The following is an 11,120-nucleotide window of genomic DNA, read 5'->3' on the forward strand; positions in this document are numbered from 1 at the left end:
AAAAAAGATGTGGACAGGCTGGAGAGGGTCCAGAGAAGGCCCACAAAAATGATCAAAGGACTGGGAAGCCTGCCCTATGAGGAAAGGCTGAGAGAACTGGCTTTGTTCAGCCTTGAGAAAAGAAGGCTTAGGGGAGGCCTTATCATGGTGTTCCAGTAATTAAAGGCTGGCTACAAAGAAGATGGAGACTCCCTTTTTACAAGCAGTCACATGGAAAAGACGAGGGGTAATGCGTACAAGTTAATCCTGGGGAGATTCTGATTGGACACAAGAGGAAAATTTTTCACAATGAGAACAATCAGCCATTGGAATAATCTCCCCAGGGAAGTGGTGGATTCCCCAACATTGGACACTTAAGATTCGGCTGGACAGGGGGCTGGGCCATCTTGTCTAGACCGTGCTTTTGCCGAGAAAGGTTGGACCAAATGATCCTTGAGGTCCCTTCCAAGCTGGTATTCTATGATTCTATGATTCTATGAATATACATTATTTTAGCATTCTCACCAATTTTGACTTGAGCCCATATTTTCACAACAGATTTACTAGCAATCAACACAAAAGGCAATTGTTTTGGCACAAACATTGTACAATTATCACTTACATTTTCTGTGCTGCATTTAATGCCATTTATTAAGCCATTCTGCTTATACGCCTTTAGTCGACTCAATTTAGAATTCTGTGCAGTATGCACTCTTCAGGCTACACAGAAACTAAAAATTAAGACTTAATTTGTCAAACTATTTTTATTAATATCTATTGATTGCCTTTCAATAGAATCCCGTAACCTTTGAGAACATCTCCTAATGAGCCAAGTGGCCTGATTATCTGATAGTTCCTGTTTAAAAACCTGCCTTACAGTGATTTCCACATAAAACACTGCTATAAGAGAGATGTGAAACTATAGGCTATAGACTTCAGAACAGAACACTGAGAAATGCCTTCAACATACTGAACTGCTACAGCCTTACTAAGAGGAATTTAGTAGTCCATACTCATACTGCAAATGCTAATCATAAGGAAAGTAATACAAGAGTGCACTTCAAATAGTTCAGCAAATACTTTGGGGATATTTCACACTAAAACCAACCAAACAAAAATCAGGTTCACACAAAATCAGCTTCATTTTAATCAGGTGCCATGCTGATAGGGCTCCACTTAACAACTTCCTTCATTGCTCAGAAGTGGAAACCTGGACATTATTAAGAACTCTGAAGCAATAAGCTGTTGCTCAAAAAAACTAGCACTTTCTCTCATTGCCCACAGGGAAAGAAATCAACACAGAATCCGAACAGGTATCATAGATAAAGCCTAGCAGGGAAGAACTTGTTTTCTACCCACCTTCTCCCACTCCATCTCACTCTTTTCCTAGAAGAAACTACCTGATTATTCTTCCTACATTCAGATAAACACGGGCCCAACTCACCATTCTGCTGTTTCACTTTTATACCAACAGAACCACTGAAACGATTTTCAAGAACAAAAATATAAACAAACAGACACTCCTTTCCTTTGCAATTTTTTCCAAATAATAAATCAGTATCAAAAGCAAAGCATGAAACTTTACTGAAGAAGAACTCACAGCCATACAATAAAACCTCCCTGTTGGCAATAAGAAACATGGTGGATAAGTCACTTAGGTAGATTCTGTCACAATAGCAATAAATGTAGTCAGTTTGGGTGACACTACACATACAGCAATGACATCAGATGCTGAAATCTGGAGTCCACACTCTATTTCCCAGTATTCTGGGCAATCTGCACTGAGTACTGTATTGTACTAGGGAGAGCACTGCTAGCAGGCTAAGAGACGTGACTATTTCCCTAAAATCGTTAAGGGATTGGAGCACTTGACATATGAGGAGCACCTAAGACAGCTGGGACTGTTAATCCTGGAGAAGAGAAGTCTTATAGAAATAAAGACAACAGAGCCAGGGTCTTCTCAGTGGTACACAGTGACAGGATAAGAGACAAAGAGCAGAAACTAAAATTCACAAAATTCCACTTAAACATATTTGGGTTTATTTGTTTGCTTGTTTTTTCACTGTGCAGGTGATCAAACACTGGCACAGATTGTCATGAGAGGCTGTGAATATCCTTGGGAATTTTCAAAACCCAACTGGACATGGCCCTGAGAAACTTGTGCCCCTGATCCTCTCTTGAGAAGTGGCGTTAGACTAGAGACCTCCAGAACTGCCTCCCATCCTCAACTACTCTGAATTTATGATCGCCAGTACTTTAATTTGAATTATTTCAGGCTACCTAATTTAGAGCTAAGGCAGCTACATTCATATCAATTGCATACTAGATACACATGACACTAAGCCATTGGAATTCTTTTGTAAGAATGGACTAATTTCATTATTTCTACCTTAGAGAGAAAATCTATTAGTACATATGTTCAATGTGTGGTGCAAACAATCCTCCTTAAAAAATCACATATTGTAGGACTATAAAAACATCTTGGAAATCATTCAGTCATTTCCACTCATGGCATTAAAAAGCATCTGTAACACTGACTGGAAAACAATGACAGAAATCTATCCGTATTGATTTTTTTGACAAGCTCTGGTCTTGTGCAGAGATCAGGACAGCAACGGTAGAGACTTAGGTTGTGCAAAGAAAGCCACAAAGCCAACAGATCATAGCACTCTGGATCTAATCCATCTTACTGAATTTTTATCTGACAGCATGAAAAGGGAAGAACCCCTTTGATTCCTGTGTCGCAGGCTCAGAGACAGCAGCTGTCAAAGAAATAGTTTCCCTTGGACACTGGAAAGACTAAACTGATACGGAAAGCACTGCAATGTGATAAACAAGGAACCCCACAATCACTTCTTAATCACTTGGCAGAATAAAGATGTAATGCAAAACTGGCACCTCTTTTTTTTTTCCTTTCAGCTCTCCTCCCTTCTCTCAGCCACCATGCTGAATTTAGACCCAAGTTTCCTGTATTGTGTGTATAAGATCATTAACTTGCCTTTCCATCCTTCTAAAATGCACATAGACATTTTTACCATGGTTTTCAATAATGAGTTCTTCTCAGTGAGTATTGAGAGCTGACGCAAAAGGTAAAGACGCTTTCCAAGAGGGTACTGACAGCCTATTTGAATGCAGCTTTGAAGAGGGTTCCCAGCTCTTCTCTAATGTTCTCATGACTCCTCCACCCTCCCTATCATTGTACATCATTTATTTTTCCACTTACATAAACTAAACATGTTCACCAGTTTATCTCTCAGACAGCGACTGAATTTCAGATTTGGAGGATCAAGACTGAATAGTTTTAAGTTGCTCATTTTTCAAACGTGAACAACTTGGTCACTCATGGTACATACTGTGATAGCCTTATGGCATACTAAATTTAGCTGCTCTTTCTTTAACTTTTCTCTTCAGCAATGTATTTCTCTCCCTGTTTTCCCCTATGCACACACCAAACAAAACAGGAATAATTTTTATGTAAAAAAAAAAATTCTTCCAGTATTATTTCAATGTATATACCCACACTGTCACTGCTCCCCTCATGCACTGTCCATGACTAAGCTACTTTTCTTTCATCAACTACCCATGTTGATTAGGATTCATGTTAATAGTTTTCCTGAACAGTATGTACTAGACTTCTATTAATTGTATGTAACAGTTGTAGTTTATGGTATTTCTGTAATTTATACAGTTTCTGAGAATTACTTGTGAGTTATTTAAATGATGTAAAGTCTGTCAACTTGTTGTCTGTAATGCATTTCAATACCGATGTTAATTACATGTGAATCCTTTTCAATCTAGGTTAAAATTCATGTTTCCAAAGATATAGATAGGAGTCTGCCAAAGAGGTAACTCAGGCCATAGTGACCTTATTATCTTTGGAAAACGTCCTGCTATTTGGGAAGCTTGATATAATTACCTTTTACTCTTATCTGTTTAGCAAAATACTTTTCTACCTCACTGGAGGATGTGCTGTACTGAAAAGAACCACAATGTACTTTTTCCTGCTTGCCTCTATCTTATTCTCTGCCAGTTTATCAGATATGTAGAATGTTAGGATACACAGAGCATTGAAATGACCTGGCTGCACAAACGGAGTGATATTATAGATCTATCGTCTAATCTCAACTCTTTTAGCATGACTATGTAGAGTATTCTGTATAAGGAAACATAGGAAATAAGGCAGGATTACCATTAGAGAAAGAGTAGGATCAGAATAGGATTAGAAATTTAAAATATAAAAATTACTATTACAAATATCACAAAAATTTTGTTTTAGATACACTCAAAGTTACAGGATCAGAAAATAGTGGCGAGGTATGGCAGAGGAGTCAGGATTTTTCATGGGTAAATTTAGAAAAAAACAGCAATAATGAATTTTATTAGACTGAAATAAGGTGCTATAATCATGTTGGGTTATTTTACATCTTAGTTTTGTTAAGATACTAGCAGGACTTACATTCTTAAGTCCTTGAACTATTCATGCAGCTCCCAAACTGTCTTGAATCTTTGTTGATTGACTTAGGTAAGACTTCTGCCTAAATATTTAATCTTCCTACCTTTATATACTTTTATGCATCTATCTTTTTTTCCTTTACGTGAATTTATAACTTCTTATCTGTATGGCATTGTTTTTTATTTACCCACTTTAATGCGTGATTAAGTAAAATCCCTGTTACCTTTCACTGTGAAATCCTCCTGTCTGAGGTATGTTCCTTGAAAATTTGTGACACTCCAGCTATTGTCCAGAGATCAACAGTATCCTGTCACCAGGACTGAATAAAGTCTAATAGTGGAGTATCTAATAGGAGGGTCACACAGAACACTCAACTGCTTTTAAAATTTGCTGTACAGCCCTTTTGAGGGGAGACGGACTGACATAAGCTCCTCTCTGCGTTGTTTTTTTCCCCTACCCTCCTCTTTTCTTCTTACTCAGTGCCTCCCGACATCCTAAATGCCTAATTTTCAAACAACTTAGTGTTTTCAACTACACAGGAAATAGTCAAGAAACTTTTTTGAGATACTAAGGATTAAGAGAAATAGCTTTTGGGCAACAACTCATTAAAAAGCCAAAGAGAAGTAACCTTTGTTAGCATTCTTTCTCCAATCTTGCATCTGCTAATAAACACTCTTGGTAACAGTGATCACACATTGCATTCCTTGGCTCCTCACACACCCACCTTTCAACTTATTATTTTACTTGAAACACTCCAGTATTTGAATTAATCGAGCCTAATTGACTAATAGTTTACACTATTCATCATCATTTTCATAGGAAAAACGAAAATACTATCTTGAAATAACATTTTTTTCAGTGGTTTATATGACTCTATGTAGGGGAGTATAATGCTGAATAAGCCTCAGACAGCCTTTACTAAAAAGTAAAAGATTACTTTAGAAAATATTTCAAAAAGTAATGGCTAGTCTCTGAATCCATACATGTAGCATAATCATACAGGACAAACACAAACTAAATTAACACTCTGGATTTTAGCTAATATAGGAAGATTAATAAGTCCTTTACTTAACCAATGTTGTCTGGCAGATAATCCCTCTGCATTGCAAACTAAAAATGTAATACTCTGTCTGCATAAGCGCTGTGATTACCTTATATTCTCAAGTTCTCTATTTGCTTATGCTTTACTCTGTTTACCAGACTGAGATTTTTGTGAAGTGTTTGAAGAATTTAGTTAAGTATATGTGTATTTTTTAAAGCCCTGTTAATATTTAGTTGTAAATTACAGTGGCAATTATCACAATATGCTTTTATCTCAGATTCACTCATGATCGGCATCCTCCCAGTTATGCGCAATGCAAGTTTCCTGCAGTAAACCCATGTCAATGCCATTTTAGGGTAGCATGATATACAGCTGTAGGATAAATTCAGACCCTTCAAGCATGCATAAAAATGGTAGGGAAAGGGATGGAAAACAGGATTCTGAGGCAGTGTCTTCCGGCTTCTTGTGTGGTTGCACCAAGGGAACAAGCAGTTTCTTGTGCAACTCAAATGTTAGGTAATAACCAGCTACTATGACATTTTACAGTCAGAAAAAAATGCAGTTGGTGTCTGACCAAAGTTGGTCATTCTTTCACAGGAACTAGTTAATTTGTCTGCAGAAAACTTATCTTCAGGGAAATCAAATTCAATCCAAATTCCCTTAAAATTGCATTGTGAAGACTTAGAATTCACTCCCAGAACAACGGTAGCATCATTTTCAGAAAAGAAAAACACAAACCAAAACAAAACCAATCCTGTATTCAGGTTGTGCCTGTGTAGCCTTTATTTATTTATTAAAAAATGAAAACCACACAGATTTAGGATGGTTGCAGTGTTAGAGAGGTGCTGAGCCTGGCTGTCACGGTTTCAGTGAGACACCTGTAGGAGCAAGGCTGTTGGCGTTGCCTTTCTGCCCGAGGTTGGTGTCCTACAGTACAGCTGGCAGAAGCAAAATGTGTGAGTACTACTCAGCCGTCACAGACTGAAGCATGTTAGTGTAACCCAGATTGATGAATCACAGACACAGACGTATGATATGAAATACTTGAAGGGTCATACTGCTTTCGAATACTTTGGCTGTCAGCAGAAGTAATGCAGGCAGGGCATGCAAAGCCTTCAGATAAGAGGTATGGCCACAGAACCTCCACTTTTGCGTATTTTAGTAATAGGAAAAAAATAAGAGACACTGCCTTCTCTTCTGTAAGTCAATGCTTTTCTGTATCTTTTACCTTCCTAACCTAACTCCCACAACTCCATGGAAGAGATAGGTAGAAAACGTACCTATTTAAACAGTAGCGTCTATTTATTGTTTTGCTCTACCATACGTACCTTTATACCTTCTTTGGGATAATATAAGATCTTGGTCAACTTGCAGCTCTTCTGCTCCATCAAAAATGATGGAATGGCCTGTGACACAATGAGCTGTCTACCATCTTTTCCCTTGCACTTTGATTTTCTCCTTAATTTTTCTTAAGATGGAGGCCTGACCTGCCGGATGTTTTGGAGCTGCCACTCATGTTTACGTTTACTCTGAGTCAAACACACATCACAAGATTTCAGTACATTTGACTTGCACTCTATGCACTCATATAATGATTAATTATAACCTCCAGCTGAGTAATTGTTTTGAAATTCAAACAAGTGACTACTATGTATTATTCTGGTTTCTCCTATACTGTTTCTGTAACTTCACTTGTTTAAGTAATTACTCTTTACTCTGGACCTAGGCATAAAACTATCAGAAACCAAGCTTTAAATGGTCATTGATCAGCAGAAGGATATATAGATATATCTAATTACATTGATCTTTGAGAAATGTTGGTCACTTTAAGTCACAACTATGATCTTTTTGTGAAGTAGAGCGCTGAACTTTTCTGAGTGATTATGTTCTGCAGATACACTTGTCAGATGCTGTTTTAACTGTCTGTTAATTATGACATAGATATCTATGATATAGAAATAAGGTTAAGAAACCAGTAATGAACAATGCAATGACCACAGCACTATACAAAATGCCGTGGACATGATCACTGGTTAGCCAGCCACAGACTAATGGGATACTCAAGATTCCAGCATTTAAAGTTTGCACTTACCAACCTCCACAACACTAGAGCAATTGGGGTCTGTGACGCCTTCAGGACACTCGCATGAGTAGAAGTCATCATTCAGCCCCGACAGACAGATGCCACCATTTTTGCATGGGTTGGAGTCACACACGTCCCCTGTGGATTACAGGAAAAAAAGATTCCTGTATAAACCTCTCCAAAAGTTACGCAGAAGCTCTAAGTATGGCAGATTGCTGACAACCAAGACAGAAAGGGATGACAACCTCTATGTCCTTTGAATACCTTTTGCCTAATTCCATTTTATATTTATTTGACAGCACACCTCTGTGTAATCATCTTCCCCTAGCCTGCTACTCCGTAAAATGTGATTCTTTTAGATACACTGACAGCTATTCACTTGCAAAAGACAATAAAATTTAAGAAAAAATATTTTTTTGCTTTCTCTCACTTGAAGTCATTCAGGATATATACTTGGAAAGGCATTTACCCAGGATTTTACCTCTCCAGGTTCCCTTCAACATAAAGCTGAATGGTGGTTTCAATTCAGGCTATTGTCTTATCACCTGGTTCGTAAGCAAGGAACTGTGGCTGTGGTTACATCATCATGTGCTCCAGACTTACGCACAGATTTGATCCAAATCAGGCATTGGCACACAGCTAAACACGGAGCATGGCATTCAGGCCAGCAGTGTGCTTCTATGTTGGCTTTATGTCAGTCACACAAAGACCAATCACATGTGATCCCAGGATGAAGTTTGACAGTACAGACTAAAGCCATTGAAGTATTTTGAACAATTTAATTCTAACGGTAAGTTTACAACCAATCAATGATTTTTGATGTGGAGCCCTATGACCAGAGCTGCTGTATGCTCACACTGTGGCCCCAGGGAGGCTTTCACTATGACTTGTGACCCACCAACTCCACAGCAGGGCTAGAGGCTAAAGGACTTGAGAGGCCACAGTCCCTCAGTACTCCCCGACAGTCCCCTCCATGTCCCAAGGAAGTTTGTCAGGTTCTCCCATAATTCATTTTGATCGCAGAATCAGAACAAATCAGTTAGAAACAAAGCTATGCTTCGCTATGCTATGAATCAGCTATGCTACAAAACTCCCTGGGATACAGGGCAAGTGCTGGCACAGTGGGTAGCTTCAGCCTGCCTAAATAATGCTAAACAAGCAGATTTTGCTTATCCTTCAATTGCTCTTCAGTGAAGACACCCTATTCAGTCAATTAGCGGCGAGGTGATCAACAGCAGAAAGACATAAACTCTGAAAGATGCACCACAGGGCTGCTTCATATGCTCAGAACTTGAACGTCTCCAATATTACCAGTGTGTACACCACATTATTGTGATTTCCTATCTAATATTATTTGAAACGGCCTTCAGGAGGAGATATAAAAGAGAGAACAGAGTGCCTGTTCAATTCTTGTAGTACCTCAGTTTTAACACCCTTAAAGAGCCCCACCCTATCATAGTTCTACAAATATACAGAAATACAGGATTGCATCCTGTCCCCAGTGGGATAACTGGAAGCGATCCTGAAGAATACCCTAGGCTTTGATCAGCTTCAATTTAATATTTTTTATCAGATTATTAAATATATATTTAGAAGAATTTTTATTTATCTCAAGCTTCATCTTATAAGACAGGTATGTACTCTCTATTGCTCAGTATTGTTTTTAGAAATATTAATAATTTGTGCAGTACGGTTTTGTTTTGCAAAATTTTTGCAAATGCAACTTAAAGCAAATCTGCAGATAGGTAATTATTAAAAAAAAGGACATTATTTTGTATGTTTTTTTAAATTGAAAGTCATCAGTTTTTTGCCATGTAATTGTAAAGAGTTATAGAAATCCACTTGTTTATGTTAGTATTACTGACATTAAAGTACATTTTGGACTATAGTGGTGGCAAGGGACCTCAAAATGTTTTCAACACTTTTCTGGCACATTGACTTCAGATTAGTGCCTGGTGTGAGAATTCCAATCTAACAATCACTTAAGAAATTTAACTGATGTACAAAACTGCCTTTATGAGTTCTGTGCATCAGTTGCAAAAACCTCTAGTTATGGGTTAGTTTGCTGGGTTATTTTTAATTTGATTTAATTTTAATCTGTCAGCTTTAAGCTGACTTCATGACACCGAGATTTGTCATGTGTCTATGTACTTGGTATTAACAGTTTTGTCTTGAAGATTGTCCAGCTGACAGAGAAGTAGAGCTATTTGAAAAGAGCCAATGACATAAGATATTATCTGTCTAATGACTACACATTATCTGTCTTCTTAACTGAATCTAAATAAGTAAAGACTTCTCATTTTCAGTGCTTGTTGCATTATTGGAGTAGTAAAGGATGCTTGGTTTTTACTTCATGGGGCTCAGGCATTTGGTTGTGAAAGAACAACTACTATTAACTGAATGCTCTGACAACTGTATTCCTATACCTTTAATTAAATTAATAAATTAAATAGCATCTGGAGCAGGAACACTTATTATGCAAATCCGTATGGATATTCTGATTAAAATGAGAGGGGACATTTTTACTATGTGTTTCCTGAATCAATGTTCTTCTGATTTCAATTATGCAATACAATAAAGAAACAGAAATGTAAAAAGACTAAATACTGTTTCAGTTTGTAAGTTTTATATTGACTGACAAGCCTAATACATCTCCAGTTTTCCATTATATTTCCAGAAGCGGAAATCTCCTACTTTGACCAAACTGTGCATACTTAACTGTGTAGTTTTCATTTGTCTGAAAATTCGTGTTGGCTTTTTCAGCCTGAAGTCAAGTGACCCGACCTACAGGTTGGAACTAACAAAGCAGATGCTGTCCTCCAAAAACAGTCATTTATTTCCATGTTCAGGAAATAACTACACTAAGTGCTCTTTTGACCCAGCACCTTGGCCCAAATTCTATTGTCAGTCACTGGTGTAAATTTTTAATTGTCATTATGTCACATTGCAGAAATAAAATGAATACACACACCTCTAAAGAAAATGTTGGGGGGGGAAGAGACAAAAAGTTCCAACAAAAAAAATTACCTAGCCTGTCTCATCCATGTAATGCTAAAGAGGGCTGAAGAGGGGAAATCTGTACTTTGAACAACAATGGTTAAAATAATACCATAGTATGACGTCAGATATGATGCAGTCAGAGAAATGAGTAACCGCACAGATACAAGCGAGCAATAATTCTACTTAAAACTAGATACCAGGCTGTGCAAACTTGCATACATAGATTAGTAAAACTCACTTAAAATGTTAGCACCTTTATTTATGACTTAGTGTCTGTGAAATTATGCAGAACAAAATAAATATCACCTTTGAATAAACAATAACAGAATCATAGAATCGTTTAGGTTGGAAAAGACCTTTAAGATCATCAAGTCCAACCATTAACCTAGCACTGCCAAGTCCACCCCTAAACCATGTCCCTAAGCACCACATCTACATGTCTGTCAAATACCTCCAGGGATGGTGACTCAACCACTTCCCTGGGCAGCCTGGTCCAAGGCTTGACAACCCTTTTGGTGAAGAAATTTTTCCTAATATCCAGTCTAAACTTCCCCTGGCACACC

The 11,120-nt window shown here is 37.7% G+C and overlaps 1 protein-coding gene across 1 annotated transcript in view; it reads right to left on the reverse strand.

Annotated features, from left to right (window-relative positions):
- Positions 1-11,120, reverse strand: part of EDIL3 (EGF like repeats and discoidin domains 3) — a 196,374-nt gene that overhangs the window by 181,006 nt on the left and 4,248 nt on the right. Inside the window, exon 2 of the mRNA XM_009281597.1 lies at positions 7,567-7,695. Within this exon, the coding sequence (XP_009279872.1) occupies positions 7,567-7,695 (129 nt within the window). The remainder of the gene's footprint in view (positions 1-7,566; positions 7,696-11,120) is intronic.

The sequence above is a fragment of the Aptenodytes forsteri genome, unplaced genomic scaffold (genome assembly GCF_000699145.1).
Source record: "Aptenodytes forsteri isolate BGI_AS27 unplaced genomic scaffold, ASM69914v1 Scaffold116, whole genome shotgun sequence".
In the NCBI taxonomy this organism is placed as follows: domain Eukaryota; kingdom Metazoa; phylum Chordata; class Aves; order Sphenisciformes; family Spheniscidae; genus Aptenodytes; species Aptenodytes forsteri.